This window comes from Delphinus delphis, chromosome 18, assembly GCF_949987515.2.
Source record: "Delphinus delphis chromosome 18, mDelDel1.2, whole genome shotgun sequence".
NCBI classification, from domain to species: domain Eukaryota; kingdom Metazoa; phylum Chordata; class Mammalia; order Artiodactyla; family Delphinidae; genus Delphinus; species Delphinus delphis.
Window position 1 is genome coordinate 68,134,134 of NC_082700.1, and position 17,598 is coordinate 68,151,731.

General features: G+C 36.3%; 1 protein-coding gene across 2 annotated transcripts in view; it reads left to right on the plus strand.

Moving 5' to 3' along the window:
• The window catches only part of PCCA (propionyl-CoA carboxylase subunit alpha), a 355,728-nt gene that overhangs the window by 188,847 nt on the left and 149,283 nt on the right, over window positions 1–17,598 (plus strand). For both annotated transcript variants that reach the window (XM_059995774.1, XM_059995775.1), the window contains 2 exons: window positions 8,863–8,973; window positions 15,063–15,171. In XM_059995774.1, coding sequence (XP_059851757.1) covers window positions 8,863–8,973; window positions 15,063–15,171 — 220 coding nt within the window. The remainder of the gene's footprint in view (window positions 1–8,862; window positions 8,974–15,062; window positions 15,172–17,598) is intronic.

Here is a 17,598-nt window from a genome sequence, read left to right on the forward strand (position 1 = left end):
CACACATGTACACAAGACCAGAACTAATAAGGTGACATACCTGTAGGAGGTGGAGGGACGATCTGGTGGAAGTGATTGGGGGATGGGAAGCAGTACATGGGCTGAAAGGGAAAGACTTCTTTGATTATACATTTTTGTATATTTCTGACTTTTAGATCCATTTTAATATTTTAAAATAAATAAAATCATTAATGTTCTGGTGGAAAAAACTCAAAATGGAATACAAACAGATGGACGGGACTGTATGAATAATACAATCATGCTGAAGGAGGGGGACAAAAAAAGCTAATCTAAATAACTTTTAATAGTATTTTTACTGGATACCCTCAAGGCAGAGATAAAATATGTATAAACAAATATTAAACTCTAGTTAGTAGGTTTGTTTTTCCTAGTTCATCGGTTAGCAGTTCTGAAACCAGTTTATGTATATTCTGGGACTGAGGAAATAAACACATGTATGGTGGATAAGAAGAGCCAAGTTTCTCACTGTCAGAGAAAGGAGTTACAGGTATGGGAATGGAAAAGTGTGGAATGAACCCCATGGTGTTGAATTGGAAGTTCAGTGTGAATTCATACTTCTTAACCTAGATTGAAAGATAAATATATAACTATATGTTACCGCATTTGTAATTTTGTGTGTGTACATACATACACATGCCCTCTAGCTGAGGATTTCTCAGCTGCAGCACCACTGATGTCTGGGGTAGACACACCTTTGCTGCAGGGAGCGCTGTCCTGTCCTGTACATTGTAGGGTGTTTAGCAATACCCTTGGCCTCTACCCAGTAAATGACAGCAGCATCGCCTCAGTTGTGACAACCACATACTTCCAGACATTGCCGTATGTCCCCTGAGGGGACAGTCATGCCAAATGATTGAGAACTGCTGTCCTGCTGGGTGTCATAGCAGCACTGACACCCAGAGCAAGGAGCACACCAAGCACCCAGGTCTTGTTTTCTGAATACCATCCCCCCATAAATGGAACCTGCACTCCTTGACAAAATGGCTCCTTTCAGGAAGAGTATAAGATGAGCCTGAAAGATATTATATAAGGATGTAATCAAGTGTTCAAAAAATGGTGATGTGTCAAAAAGACACAGGAACCAGCTTTCAGGGGCTTCTGCTGGCCAATCTGGGAAAGACCTCAGCAACAAAATGAATAATGCTAGCAATAGATTAAAAGCCATGAAATAAAATATAAGTCCATGAGTTTATACTGATACAGATAGGTAAGAAAGATAGATGAGGGTGGAGCTCACAGCTCTTCCTTACAGTAGATTTTAAACAAGTGTAGAAAAATCAGTACTTGGCAAACACCAAATTGTTTGGGTAAGAATCATCAATGATTGATGCTAAAATTAGTGGATGAAAGTATGATGAGAGACAGGTATTTGCTTAGTTTCATAATATCACCTCAGGTGAAAACTAATTACAATGGGACAAATAGTACCTTTAAAAGGGAGAAACCTAGCAACCTACCCAAATGATTAAAATTAATGTCACTGGTAATGGGACAAATCAATATCATGCACCTCTTGATATGATGCACTGAAAAGTACACATTCTTTCTGTGATATTCTTGCCAAAAAATATGTAACATGGATATAATCACGAGGAAACAGACAAACCAAACTGAAAAAAAGTGTACAATATAAATGGGTTGTACTCTTGAAAAGGTCAAAAAACAAAAAAAAGGATCAATTTATCTACATCAAAGGAAACTAAGGACACATGACAACTAAATGCAACGTGTGATCCTGGATTAGTTCCTGGACCAGAAAAAAAGTTTTCCTTTTGTAGTAAAGGTCATAAATAGGACAACTGGTGAAATTTGAATAAGGTCTGTAGACTAGATAATGATACTACTATCAGTGTTAATTTTTTGATCTGGTCATTGTACTGTGATTACAGAAGAGACTCTACTTGGTTTTAGGATATGTACACTGAAGTATTTAGAGGTAAAGTACATCTTACCTGCAATTTACCTTCAAATGTTTAAGAAAAAAATTGTGTGTGTGTATACATAAAAAGAGAGAGAAAGAGACAATGAATGACAAAGCAAGTAAATGTGGTCAGATAATAACATTTGGAGAATCTGGGTAAAGGACATACAGTAACTCTTTGTACTATTTTTGTGAATTTTCTATAATTCTGAAAATACTCCAAAATGAAAAGTTTTAAAAAAAATAAGTGAAGAGGAGCGCGTGCTCCCCTCCTCCCAAAGCTAACATTCAAGGAATAAAAACAGAGAAGCATTTGTGATTTGTAGTTAAATATCATTCATCTGACTAATTCTAAAGGATAGAGGGGTTAAAAAATTGTTTTATGAAGAACAGAAAGTGGACAGTTTACTGTTTAGTTTGATAACTGTTTAGTTGTTCAAATGATTTTTTCTTTTTTCCCCGAGCTGATGGTGAGCTTTTGTTAAGATAAAGATTCTTTAGAGCAAAAATGTAATTTGGTTAAAGTTAATTTCTGAGTCCCCATGAAATACGCAGTGGCTTTTGGCCTCTGTTTGATCCTGGCAGTGTGTGCAGCTAATGTCTGGCCAGTGTTTTGGAACCAGCAGGCAGTCAGGAGAAAGCTGCTCCTAGGGGTCCTCTCTTCTGTGGCCTGGTCGTGATTTCCCATACAGATGGGACCTCATGAACTTTGGCAGAGGTCATCCTCAATTCCCAGTCCAAATCTCAGAGTCATAATTTTTATGAGTATATGATTAATAATATCGTAAAAGTTATAAACTAAGCCTGAGAGTACCTCTACTATCTGCTTATTGTTTGAACAAGATCAGTTTATATAATAGCATTGTCTTAACTGAAACATGGAAAGTAAACTAAATACAAAATGGTAACTTTCAGATATGTAGGATATCTTAGTTCAATGCTTTTTATCATTTATCTGATCTTTTGAGCTTTTAGATATAAAATAATTTTTGATTATTCCCTTATTTGGCTTTAGAATTAATTAATATTCAGTAGTTTTTGGAGCAGTCAGTTGAGGGATCTAGATTTTGGTTGTCTGCCATTAGCTATTGTTTTACCTTACGATCCTTAGGAAAGAATAATAGATAATGACTAGTAATATATAATATTGCATAGTAATATGTAATATTTTACTCAGAGAACGTTAAAGGGAAAATGCTCTTATGTATTAATTTTATTCCTGAAACACTATTTAGCAAGGTAAAAGCCTATATTTTCATGCTGTATTTACTATTCAAGTAGAAAGATTTTTAAAAGTCCATGCTTCGTTTGTGTGCTTGAGCAGCTCTGTTCTTTGATGTCCAAAATGTAAATTAATATTTGCTTATGATTCTTTTGAGTTACATTTTCTAAAATCACCTCTTTTTCAACTTTGAATATGTAATTAAAGTGGAACATCATTTATCCTGTAAAACTGCATGCATTTAAATTTTTTGGATGTCATGGTCATGAATTGATCACTGGCATCAGAAAATAATCTTATTTTTGTTCAAATTATCATTAACTATTTCTGAAAGTTATGTTGTATTTTACTGAAGACAGAGTCTGATGCCAACTATTCTGGCATTGGCCACACAGAGAGCAAGGCAATTTATACCAGCATTAGGCTGTAACAGGAAAGCCAGTAGAGTTTAAATACAGACTATGGTGCACGTAAAGAGAACAGTATTATTTTTATTTAACTGGAGGAAGAAAGGACAGAAATTCTGAGGGTTAGAGTGCCTTTCTAAGTTATTTACTGTTTATGCAAAAAAGCTTATAAATTGAAACATTCTGAATCGTTAATTTGTACATAAGAACATTGTATTTTGGAAGTAAAGTTGTAGCCACACCTTGATCTTCTAACATTCATCCTGTCCAGTCTCTCCTTTAGGATCTTATTTTTTTTCCAAAACTTCAGTTATTATATACAGATAATTCACACATTGCTGGATTTGTCTTGCATTTCTGTGTTTCACATTCTATTCTGGATTTCTTCATGTGAATGTCCACCTCCATGACCCCTATATTCTGATGTATACACATTCTAATCTGCATGCTAGTCTGAACTCTAATCATTTAGACATTATCAGTCTCATCTCACTGGCATCTCTAATTTAACTTGCAAAAGATGCATCAGGTTTTTTCCTTTCAACCTTTTCCTTTTCTGTAAATACTATTTCAGTGTTGTTGCAGAGCCAGAAGTTCGGGTGTTGACACTTGACTCATCTCCCCCATCCTTATGTCCACTGAATCACCAAGCCCTGTTTGCCTCCCAAATATCTTTCAACTCTGGCTGCTTTTCTCCTTCTGTATTGTCCACTCCCTAGCTGTGGTCTGAGGCCTGACCATTTTCAGCTTGTCTCCTGCAGTTGTCAGCTTGCTTCTTTCCATCTTCGGTCTTGACTCTTCCCAATCCCTTTTGCAGTAGCAGCCAGAGATTCCTGGAATGCACAAATCTAGTCATGTCTACCCGGTTTCAACCACTCTGGGTGCTCTCAAGGTAAAGTGAAATATTTGCATGGCTGTCAGACCCTGAATGCCCGTTTGACTTTTCCGGTGCACCGTTCTCTTTGCTCATACGCTTTGGCCATGGTGTCCTTCTTTCAATCCTCTTCATAGAAATACCTGGTGGTATCCACTTACTTTTTACCACAATGAAAGGTCTTGGATACTTTAAGTTCCTCCCTAATATTACCCATCTTTGTGTCCTTCTGCATCTTTCTCTATTTTCTTTCCCAGCCAGGAAAGTTTGTGTAAGTCACAAATACTTTCCTCTTCCTGGAACAACACATCTGTCATTTACTGTGCATATAAATCTCTCTGGCAAGTTGTAACTCTTTTCTTCTAAAGTGGTTTAGTTTTGTCTGTTTGTAAAACATATGACAGAGGGATTCATTTCCCTTTTATAGCCTGAACTCTTTTCAAGGAATATTCTATTTAAATTCTTGTCTACCTAGTTTGTCTTTCTAAGCATCCTAACACTTGGCTTTTAATTAATTGCTCTTCATTTTTGTCTATCAAAATATCACCTATAATACAGGCAAATGTCAAATTTTTGCAATGATTTGTTAGATATATTGATGCAGTCAGAAGTTTTTATACCTTTCAGTAATTCCTCATAGAAATGTACATAATTACAAAAGTCCTTCAAAATGTTAGTCATTGAATATGGGCCAAGTCATTATCCACAAAGCAAGGTTGGGATAACTGTGCATTTCTCCTGGGCATGTGCTGTGAAAGATATTTATTAGATCATTGTCTAGGATAACTTCTCCCGTGGAATATTTGTGTAGCTAAAGGAATAGCATTAAAATTTGAATTTTGGAACTTTCTCTAAATGTTTTGAAGTAGTTTGAATAGATTGAAAATTGGCTTTTATAAAACTTTAGACATGTAATATCTTCTGAGTCAGGAAGAGAGTTGCTCAGAATTTTTCATATGGTTGCTAGTATGGTCTAGTACAAAGGGATGCATAGAAAAATACCTGGAAGGCTGTATTAACTTGTTAACATTTGTTGGCTCAGAGATAGGAAGTCATATCAAAAAGTATGACCTTCTCCCCCATATGTACACATTAGGGTACAGGGTAACTGCTGTAACAAAGATTCTTAAATCCAGTGGTATAAATAAGATAGAAATTTATTCACTTCTCCCTGGTCCGTGCTGATGGGGTGAGTTAGTTTCCTGTGCTCATTTCAGGAGATACACACACATCTGTCTCTTCCCTCTCTGCTCATCCCCACACTTACCCTGTTGCTCCTCTTCATCTGCATTGCCAAAGCTGAGTTCCTGCTGTATCAGGAAGCCCTTAGGAAAAGGAAAGGAAAGGAAGTTCTGGCAGTTCTTTTTTTCATGTAAATGGGGCTGGAGTTGGATACATCACTTTAACTGTAGTCTCTTGTCTAGGAATTGGTTTGCCATGTCTAGCTATAAGATAGATGGGGAAATGGAGTCTGTGTCTGGATGGTCTTTTGTTCAGCTAAAATTCTATTGTGGAAAAAATAAAAAGCAAATTTTAGAGGAAACCTGCAGTCTGTCACAATATACTTCTGTATTTAAAATTTTTTGTTTTACCTATATTACTGTTGTAACTTATATTGTACTAATCATTAGATGAATGATTCAGTCTCTCTGGATCACAATTTTCTTATTTTTGTCTCCTTTTGCCTTGTAATATTCTTATTCTATAACTGGTTACTGAAAATTCCCCCAAAGCATGTACCATACTGTTTGCTTTTGTGTACCTTCCTGTGATATATAATTCCTGCATGAGTAGTAGGTGTGGAGAAAATGTTGAGAGAGAGAGAGAGAGAGATTAATCTGCTCAGAACATCAGCATTGTTAAAACTTTGCAGCAGATGTGGCAGACTTTTGGTAAAGGGCCAGAGAATAAATACCTTAGACTTTGTGGGTCACATGGTCTCTGTTGCAACTACTGGGCTCTACTGTTTAGCATGAAGACAACCGTATATAAACACTGCTGGGTTTCAATAAAACCTTATTTACGATTTGACCTGCAAGCCATAGTTCGCTGATCCTTCCTTGCCTTATAGGATGGGTACACCCTCCAGATGGAAGTAGCGATAAGCTTAAATTTGTGGAGCTGCATTCTTACAGAATGTTAACTAGAAGTTAGGTAGGTAGGTCAGTGCTGAGGCTTAGGATGCTGTACAGCTTCTGTCGTTTGTTTATTACATGTTGTCTTCTGCTCTGTATTCTCATATAAAAGGATAATAATGAGCACAATAATAATTTACCTTTTTGAGTGCCTGGCATTGTGTTAAACATTATTTCATTTGTACCTCATGACAGTCATACTAACTAGACTGGTGATAATAAATCACCATTTCACAAATGAGGAAACTAAAACTTCGAGAGTTTAAATAGCCTTACTCAAGGTGAGAGGTAGATCAGGTACTTGAACCTGAGTGATTCTTTGCTTACTTTGTAATTATTCTTGTATAAGTGAGGATTCTATAAGACTTGAATCAGATCAAGAACAAGCAAGAACAGAATCAGGCTTTCTAGGTTTGTTACGAAGTATAGTGGTACAAATTAGAACTATGCAAGAGTGGGTTAAAGAATTGGAAGGAATTAGCAAACCTCTCTGTTTACTTCAACTTCAGCTCTCTTATGCTCCAGTCACCCTTCTAGTGGACACCTACTCTAATTCCTGCTTTCCATGGTTTTGAGATGCCTTTTTGCTTTACTTTTTACTCCTATTTAATATCTTTGTAATCTACTCCCTTCATAAAGTCTTTCTATATCACAGAATCCTCCTCATACCATTCATATCCCTCTTGTGGTAGTTACCTATTTAAACTTTACTTTGGAATAGTCATTGTGTACTAGGCTCAGTTTTTCCTACTTGATCACAGGCTTTTTTCTTCTTCTCGTCCTCTTTGTCGTCTCCCTTTCCCTCCTCCCCCCCCATCCCACCGCCCCTGCCCCCTGCCCCAGCCCCCCTTCTCCTTTTCTACTTATTTTGAAGTACACTTGACATATAATAAACTCATATTTAAAGTATTCAATTTGATGAGCTTTGACATATGCATGTATACACCTGTGAGACCATCACCACAATCAAAATACTGAACATTTTTGTCATCTCCCAGAGTTTCCTCATGGCCTTTGCCTCTCCACCCTCTCTCCGACCCTGTGCTAATGCAGCCACATGATCCACTTTCTGTAGGTTGCATTCAGTATGCATTGTTTTTGGTCTTGCTTCTTTAATTCAGCATAATATTTTGAGATTCATCCTTGTTATGTGTATTGGGGGACTCACTTCCTTTTATTGCTGAGTAGATTTCCATTATATGGACAAACCACATTTTGTTAATCCATTCACTGTTGATGGACATTTAGATTGTTTCCAGTTTTTGACTTTGCAAATAAAGCTGCTAACCTCTGTGTGTGTTTGTATAGGCATATGCTTTTATTTTAACATGGGTAAATACTTAGGAGTGAATTGTCTGAATCATATGGTGAGTATATGTTTAACTTTTAAAGAAACTGCCAGACAGTCCAAAGTGGAAGTAAACTGTAAAATCTACCAATTTATTCCCTGTCACCCACACAGGTGGTGACAGTTCCACTTGTTCCAGATTCTTGCCGACACTTAGTATTATCTGTCTTTTAACCTTTAACCACTTAAATTGGTGTTTGGGTATATCCCATTGTATTTCTTTGACGGTGATGTTGAATGTCTTTTCCTGTGCTTACTGGCCATTTGTATATATTTTGTGAAATGTCTCCTTAGATCTTTTGCCTATCTTTTCTCACCTGGTTTGCTTGTCATCTTATTTTTATATTGTTAGCATTCTTTATATATACCAGATACAAGTTCTTTATTTGAGATATGTGTTGTGAATATTTTCTCTGTGGCTTGCAATTTCATTTTCTTAATTACATCCTTTGAAGAGCAGACTTTTAAATTTTGATGGAGTATAATTTGTTGATATTCTTTTTATGGTTCATGGGTTTTGTGTACTATCTAAGAATCTGTTTCCTACCTCAGGGTAACAGATTTTTCTCCTGATTTCCTTCTATAAGTCTTATAGTTTTAGTTTTGTGACCCAATTTGAGTCAATTTTTATGTATGCTATGAATTAGGGTTGAGGTTCACTTTCTGTTTTTCCCAAATGTGTATCTAGTAGTTCTAACATTTATTGAAAATACATTGATTTTCCCACTGAATTTCTTAAATTTGCATTCAGAGTTTTATTGCTGCATCAAGTTCAGACATTTTTTGTTGTCAGTTGAAATCAAGGAGGTGAGTAATCTTGCATGGTTTTTTGCTAGGCCATAGGACACTGATGATAAATTTCTCCAGATAATAGGAGTTAGATTTTTAACAGACTCATTGTTTTTAATTCAGCCTGTTATCATTTTATTTTTAGGTGTTACACATAATATTGCATTACTTCGAGAGGTGATAATCAACTCACGCTTTGTAAAAGGAGACATCAACACTAAATTTCTTTCTGATGTGTATCCTGATGGCTTTAAAGGTTTGTATATATTGAAGTATTTTAGTGTATTAAAGTTATTATTTTTTATACTTTATTACAGTGTATACTTTATTCTGAAATTAGGGCCTTGGGCCTATATTGTACTTGATTTATTGATATACTTAGAGTATCCTAGACTATAGACATTCATGATTTTGAGTATTCATGAGTGACTCATGAATGTGTAATAATCTGTAATTTTGTTGAGTGAGAAATTCAACTAGTATGTGGAATGTTGTGTTTCTGAAAGTCAATACATGTTTGTATTCCTCACTGATAGGAGTATATACAGGAACTCTTCTTTAATATTAAAAGTGTATCTTTTTGAAAATTAGCACGGAAAATTTCAGACTACTAGGTGCTATTCCTATTAATGAAAATGGGGATGTCTAAGAAGATGATGGCTTTATTCTGAAAAATGAGTTTTGAATAAAGTAATGAGTGGACTGTGAAACTTAGCACTGCAAAGTTATCAGTGAGTGTTTCCAGGTAGTAGAAAAATTGCTCATTAAGTGAGAGAGAAAACCCTTGAGTGCGCATTGAAAATGTGGTTAGCATGGTGTTAAGACACTGACAGGACTTAACGTGAGACTTACCAGAAATGTTACGCGCAGGCTCAGCGGCCATGGCCCACGGGCCCAGCCACTCCGCGGCATGCGGGATCTTCCCGGACTGGGACACGAACCTGTGTCCCCTGCATCGTCAGGCAGACTCTCAACCACTGCACCACCAGGGAAGCCCTCTACGTATATTTCTAATGAGCTTGGGGACACATGAAGATTAGGTCTTCTCTCACAAATTTTAAGTGTTCTTTATATCCATTTAAAGTGTTTTAGTATATAAAATGACTCCTTCATTTTAGGAGCTGTATATAGATTCAGGTCAGCTTCACTGAATACATTTACAAAGGAACTTATTACATCAGAATTTATAATACAGAGTTTTCATAAGAATAACTGGAGATTACTGATTTGATTGTTCTTTCACAACTTCAGTGTTACAGGGCTTTATCATTAGTACCAAGAAAAATAAAGAATGTGTTTTATTTCGGAACTTAAAACAGAGACTAATGAATCATCAGGTTCTTTTTCCTGAATTTTTGAATTTTTAAAAATATAAATGACAACCTTAACATGATTGCACTTTTGTTCTTGTGTGATTATTTCATTAATATCTGTTGGTTGCATGAAGCCAGGAACCACTTAATGTTATTGCTTTTTATTGTTTCACTAGCAACTAAAACAGACATTAAATAAATATTTGTTGAATTAAGGAAAAGAATCTTTATTTTTTTTTTGATTTAGATGATTCTTTTTATTTTTATCATGGCTTTACTGAGATATGTTTCACATACCATACAATTAAAAGTGTACAATTCAATGGTTTTCAGTAAGGGAAAAGAATCTTGTTCATAGTATGGGTGAGAAGGTATTACCTTGACTATTTTTACTTAACTGTACATGTGTCCAGATTACAAATTGGTTTTATTTTGATCCTAACATTTTGGCTTCTTGTCCTTTCCAAAGTTTTAATTAAAAGTTATTGTCGGTTGTGAAATGGACTCAGATTTCCATGTGCTTTTGTGTCTGCCTGGCTTACGTGAAACAGTAGGCAGAAGGAGAGAACAGGTCAAAACTTAAGGGAGGGCTTCCCTGGTGGCGCAGTGGTTGAGAGTCCGCCTGCCGATGCAGGGGACACGGGTTCGTGCCCCGGTCCGGGAAGATTCCACATGCCGCGGAGTGGCTGGGCCCGTGAGCCATGGCAGCTGAGCCTGCGTGTCCGGAGCCTGTGCTCTGCAATGGGAGAGGCCACAACAGTGAGAGGCCCGCGTACCGCAAAACAAAACAAAAAACTTAAGGGAACCTTTAGAACACACATATTGTATGTGTGCATGGGTATTTATATATACATACACACATTTATACATGTGTTTATGCATATTTGGTATTATATCCCATTACCATGGAAAAGAAAATGGAGCATTTAAAATTTCTAGTTGTTGTTGGGTACTATGTGCTATACATTTAGCAGCAATTGAAAATGTTCCAAATTCTCAAGAGAACTCAGAAATTTTCTTAAAACCGAATATTGCAGTTTGCTGTAATAAACTTAAATATTACATTTCTTTTTTTGGCAGGCAGTTATCAGCACAGACACCATAATTCTGTTTCTTATGCATAACAATTTTTAAATTGTTATAAGTTGTTAGAAGGCCTTTAACAATTTTTAGTCTCACCCTTCATTTTACATGTGAGGAAACCAAAGCCCAGAAAGACTGATAAGGCTAAGTGACCAGTAATATAATAAAGCCAGAAATTAAACTTAGTGTTTAACTTAGTGGTTTCAACTTCTGTTTCAGTACTCATTCAGTTGTGCTAGGATTCAAATTCATAAACCACAGAAGTTTTCAGAGTATGCTGTATGTGTCATATCGTCTGTACAATATGTACAATATGACAATTTAAAAGTACACACCTATATTTGCCATTCTTAATGTCTACTGCTTATTTTATTCCTTCATATTATTTTCATGTCAGTTCTTTCTTCTCTGAATGGCTACTACCTCTTGTTCTTCTTCTTCAGATTACTGTATTTCTCCTTCCCGATTTTTCCCCAGAGCATGTCTTAGATATACTAAACTGTATCATCTTTGATTGTTTGATATATGTGCCTGAAAGAGACAGCAGGAAGTGGCAACTGAAGTTAATCCAGGATCTTATCCATATGTTTGAGGCGGAGTCATTTTGCCCCTTTGGGATTACCCATCTGCTTCCCATCTGTCCAGCTATCCTAGACACTATTCATAGGCAAGTGCCTGTTTTTATGACTGCATTAAATTTTTTTATTATATATGTATATTATCCCAAGTTTATTTGTAGACTAGGGCAGTGTTACTAAAGTCTCTTAGACTGAACCTTGAAATGATTGTGTCTAAACTTTAAAAATAGAATACACAAGAATTTGTTCTTCACGTCAACTTATTAGATGCTGATGTTGAAAAGGTATTTTCCTTTGATTCTGAAAAATAAATGGAAAATGGAGAAGTAGATATTTTGATTTTGAAATAAAGGGAAAATTGAAGAAGAAGATATTTTAAGAAGTATAATTTCAGATAGCCTAGAATGGACATTTTGGACTTATTTCTTTGCTGCCTTGCTACACTTGAACCACCAGCCCCATCAAAAGAAATCATTAGAATTATCTTTCTCTTCGTTGTGGAATGTTTAGACAACTTTGATTTAGCACAAGAAGTCTACTGTTAATTACACTTCTCTTTATTTTTTCCCTTTGAATTTAGTCAAGTATTTCTGTACCTTTAAAAGTGGTAAATATGTGACTGAAGTGTTGCCTTTAAAAATTCAGTCTTTAAAATCATTCAACAAATAATTGGTATAGACTCTAGAAGAAAATCAAAGAGAAATAATATATTTTCCCTGTCCTTAAAGTGGTTATATCATTAGGGAAATAAACAGGTAAAGAACTAACTACACTACAGGACAGAATAAAAGAAGTGCTAAGGTGAAGATACAAGCAAAGTGTCTTGAAGCAGAGAAAAAAGAAACTAATTGCAATTTGGGGAATCAAGGATGGCTTCAAGGACGAGGTGGTGTAGACTATTGAAACACCTCTCCAAGGACTCTCTTCCGTAGGTGCAGGGGCTGTCATACTGCCTCAGGAGAGCCACTGTGTGTATCTCTTCCTAATCCATTTTTGATGTGATGTTGGTGGTTTGAAATCAGCCTTGGAGAAAGTACTTATAGTAAGGAAATTGGCAAATGCTGCACACTACCGCACTTCTTCCTTCACATCCCAGTTGGTTATTAAACATTTACCAGCAAACCCCCGCCTATACTTTGACCTGACTATTGGGAGCAAACAGAGTCATTTGCATACAAAGGAAGAAGATTACCTATCTAGGGAGGGAGACCTAGAAGAATCCCTGAAGACAGCAAGTATTCAGTTTTAGACCTGCAGGTATGGGAGGGAGATGACTGCTGCTGACTGAAAAATTGTGAGAACACTTAAAGGTATTAGAAGAGTACAAAAAACTGTGTTTTAGAAATGAAACATTTCAGCAAAGTGAAAGGACTGCTAAGAACAAAATTACAGTGACCCAAAAAAATACATGGAAGAAGTATCTCAAAATATGTAGCAGGAAGGTAGAGAGAATGAAATGTGCGAAATGATGAGAGATGTAGAGAGAAGTGCCAAGAGATTGTATGTGTAAATAGTAAGGGTTTCATGAAATAAAATCGACAAGGAAAGGTTAATTTTAAAAGAAATAATAAGGGAGATTTTTTTTTTCACTGTTCTTAAGAAAGACTTGAGATGTTGTTGGAAAGACTCACTGAGTTTCAGACAGGATTAATGAAAAAGAGTAACTATTCTAGGCTTATCAAGAACAAAAAACTTTTTAAAGCTTCTAGAAAGAAAAAAGTTATATGCAAAGAATGTAGAATGAAATCATCTTCAGACTCTATAAACTGGAGATTAGAAAACCTTAAACTGAGTATCTGTTCCATAGGAAGGAACTTTTTCCAAGAGTACTATACCCAACTAAGATATCCCTCATGTGTCAATGTGAAAAGAGAGATTTCCTCGAAAAGGGAAATTACTGAAGAAAATACTTTTTGAGGAAATTACTGAAGAATTATATAATTCCAGTTAGGTTCACAAGGGGCTCTTGGGGACTCCCAGTAATTCCCAGGCCATACTTTGAGAACAGCTCTTGTGTAGATGGTATGTTTTTGAGAAGACCGAGACCAAATTTCTGTAATCCTCATGTAGGGTAGTTTATTATGGAAGCATATGGAATGTTTCCATCACTGCTTCAGTGTTGGGGATGATTAGGAACTTTTCAAAGCCTGTAGGAATGTGGTTTATTAGGCCACTGAGGGTTCTGTTACTGAATTCCCAGACCAACGAGACGTCCCACATTGGTGTTATAGTTTATGGTGCTCCTAGGTTTGTCTCGAAGAATGGGTCACTGGGGCTTTCCTAACCCTTCAGTGTCATGAAACACTGCACCTTTCATTTTCATGGAACACCTCTCCGTAGAAAAATGTGCTGCCGATCTGGAAAGTCTTTATATTCTAGTTGTGAATATTTTTAGTCTTATTTCTGTTTTGAATAATTTTTAAGACATAGTGTTGAAATTACTTCATTTCTTTCCGATAAACTTAAATAACTACCTGATGGTTTTTTCTTCTTTGAATTGTACAAGTAGCATCTTAGTGCTGATGATCCAGCACTCAAATTGCCTATACTGTACCATCTAATAAACTCTATTATCTGTATATAGCATGGTAGTAAATAAATAGTGTTAGAAGTTGTGGTGAGATTACAGAGCACTCAAGGGGATGTGTTAGCTGGCAGACCCTGGAGTATCCAGTTCTGCCTTGATTCACACACTTCTTGAGGAATTATTATGCACATAGAGCAGATTTCCCCGCTGCACCACACTCAGCCAGACCAGGGAGTCTTCCCCGGGTTTGTCAGGCTAGACCACTGCCCCCAGGTGCAGCTGTATTATGGTAAGAAGAGTGAATTAAAGAGAGAGAGAGAGAGAAATCGATTGGTTGTTTGGTTGATTGACTGGGATTCAAACCCTGACTGTAAGTATAGAGGCAAGAGGATCACGTATTTATTTTCTTTTAGTCCTTCACATTAGAAAACATGGCCCAGCCACTGTCCTTGACCGGCAACACTCCTTTTCCTCATTTTATCCTCTCTCTCCTTAGAAGTAAAATTTGGGGTGGGGAGTGATAAGGAGAAGCAGATATGAGGAGCCCTAAGTTTTTCCCAGAGATCTCTGGGAGTAGTTTTCTTATTTGCAATTGTTTTGTTCTGTGCATCTGTTTAATATCTTCTTTCCCAAATTGGACTATAAACTTCCAGTGAGCAGGGGTATTTGAACCATCTTGCTCCCTCCTTTCCCTCTGGCACAGCCCAGTGTCTGGTACAACACTAGCTCCATAAGAGATGCTTGATAAAATACTTGTTTGAATGACTAATAACTCTGTAATATAGAAGCATAGATGTTAGCATTATGTGTGTGATTGATTGACTGATTGATTGATTTCCCTCAGGACACCAGTTAACAGAGAATGAGAGAAACCAGTTATTGGCAATAGCTTCATCCTTGTTTGTGGCATCCCAATTAAGAGCACATCATTTTCAAGAAGATGAAAATTCAAGGTATGTGAGATCATTTAAAACAATAAATAAAGCAGAAAAATTTGGACATTATTGGAGAAAGTACTCTGAAACCTTATAGGAAATCTGTTCAAGTAATTTGTATTTATTACTTTTGTTTTCTTACTGGAAAAATGTTTTGAGAAGTGTTATAGTACTAAACTTTAGGAAATGACCTGAACAGTTAAAAATATGTATATAAGAAACTTGTTTATAAGCTATAAGAAAGAATTAACAACAGATTGAGGTAGTTATGTGTGAGCCCTAAGTGTACCTTTTAGCTTCCTAATAACCTAAGCAAAAGGGAAAACATGCTTTATACCCGGGCAAGTAAAAAAAATCATTGTGACATTCATGCTTCTGAGTGACAGGATTATTTATTATGAATGTCTGCACTTGCTAGAGTAATCCTACTTAGCAAGTATAGTCCATTACTTGCTAGAGAGGCAGTTGATAAAATTGTGTTACATCAAGTCCTTTTCCTTTCTTTTTACTTTTCCTCAAGAGGAAGAATAAAGATTAGAAAAAAGATGACAGGTGACTGAGCAGCTCTGAAGAGCACAGATCAGAAACTCAGGTTACTCCCGAAGAATTAGGTAGAAGGAAAACTAAATTGGTCTCAGGATATATATTCGTGGCTAATGTGGTTTTACTCAGAAAATCTGAGTAACCAGAACTTCTCTTTTTTAAAATTTTTATTGGAGTATAGTTGATGTACAATGTGATAATTTCTGCGGTACTGCAAAGTGATTTAGTTATACATATATATATACATTCTTTTTTTAAATGTTCTTCTCCATCATAGGATATTGAATACAGTTCCCTGTGCTATAGAGTAGGACCTTGTTGTTTATCCATCCTGTATATAAAAGCTTACGCCTGCTCACCCCAACCTTCCACTCCATCCCTCTCCAGCCCCCTCCCCCTTGGCAACCACGTCTGTTCTTTATGAGTCTGCTTCTGTTTCATAAGTAGGTTCATTTGTGTCATATTTTAAATTCCACATATAAGTGATATCATATGGTATTTGTCTTTCTTTTTCTGATTTACTTCACTTAGTATGATAATCTCTAGTTGCATCCAAGTTGCTGCAAATCTGCATCTATCCATTCATCTGTCAATGGACATTGAGCTTGTTTCCATGTCTCGGCTATTGTGAATAGTGCTGGTATGAATATAGGGGAGGGAGCATGTATCTTTTTGAATAAGAGTTTTGTCTGGATATATGCCCAGGAGTGAGATTGCTGGATCATATGGTAATTCAGTTGTTAGTTTCCTGTGGAACCTTCATACTGTTTTCCATAACCGCTGCACCAACTTACATTCCCACCAACAGTGTAGAAGGGTTCCCTTTTCTCCACACCCTCTCCATTATTTGTTATTTGTAGACATTTTAATGATGGCCGTTCTGACTGGTGTGAGGTGGTACCTCATTGTAGTTTTGATTTGCATTTCTCTAATAATTAGTGACATTGAACATCTTTTTCTGTGCTTATTGGCCGTCTGTGTTTCTTCTTTGGAGAAATGTCTATTTAGGTCTTCTGCTCATTTTTCGATTGGGCTGTTTTTGTTGTTGTTGTTGGGCTGTATGAGCTGTTTGTATATTTTGGAAATTAAGCCCTTGTCAGTTGCATAGTTTGCAAACATCTTCTCCCATTCTGTAGGTTGTCTTTTCATTTTGTTTATGGTTTCCCTTGCTGTGCAAAAGCTTGTAAGTTTGATTAGGTCCCATTTTTTATTTCTGTTTTTATTTCTATTGCCTTAGGAGACTGACCTAAGAAAACATTGCTATGATTTATGTCAGAGAATGTTTGGCCTGTGATCTCTTCTAGGAGTTTTGTGGTGTCATGTCTTATGTTTAAGTCCTTAAGCCATTTTGAGTTTATTTTTGTGTATGGTGTGAGGGTGTGTTCTAACTTCATTGATTGACATGCGGCTGTCCAACTTTCCCGACACCACTGGCTGAAGGATCTTCTTTTTTCCATTGTATATTCTTGCCTTCTCTGTCAAAGATTAATTGGCTGTAGGTGTGTGGGTTTATTTCTGGGCTCTCTGTTCTGTTCTCTTGATCCATATGTCTGTTTTTGTGCCAATACCACACCATTTTGATTACTGTAGCTTTTGTAGTAGTGTCTGATGTCTGGGAGGGTTATGCCTCCTGCTTTGTTCTTTTTCTTCAGGATTGCTTTGGCAATTCTCTGGGTCTTTTATGGTTCCATATAAATTTTAGGATTATTTGTTCTAGTTCTGTGAAAAATATCATGGGTAATTTGATAGGGATCCCATTAAATCTGCAGATTGCTTTGGGTAGTATGGCCATTTTAATGATATTAATTCTTCCAATTCAAGGTCCTGGGATATCTTTCCATTTCTTTGATTCATCTTCAGTTTACTTTATTAATGTTCTATAGTTCTCAGTGTATAAGTCTT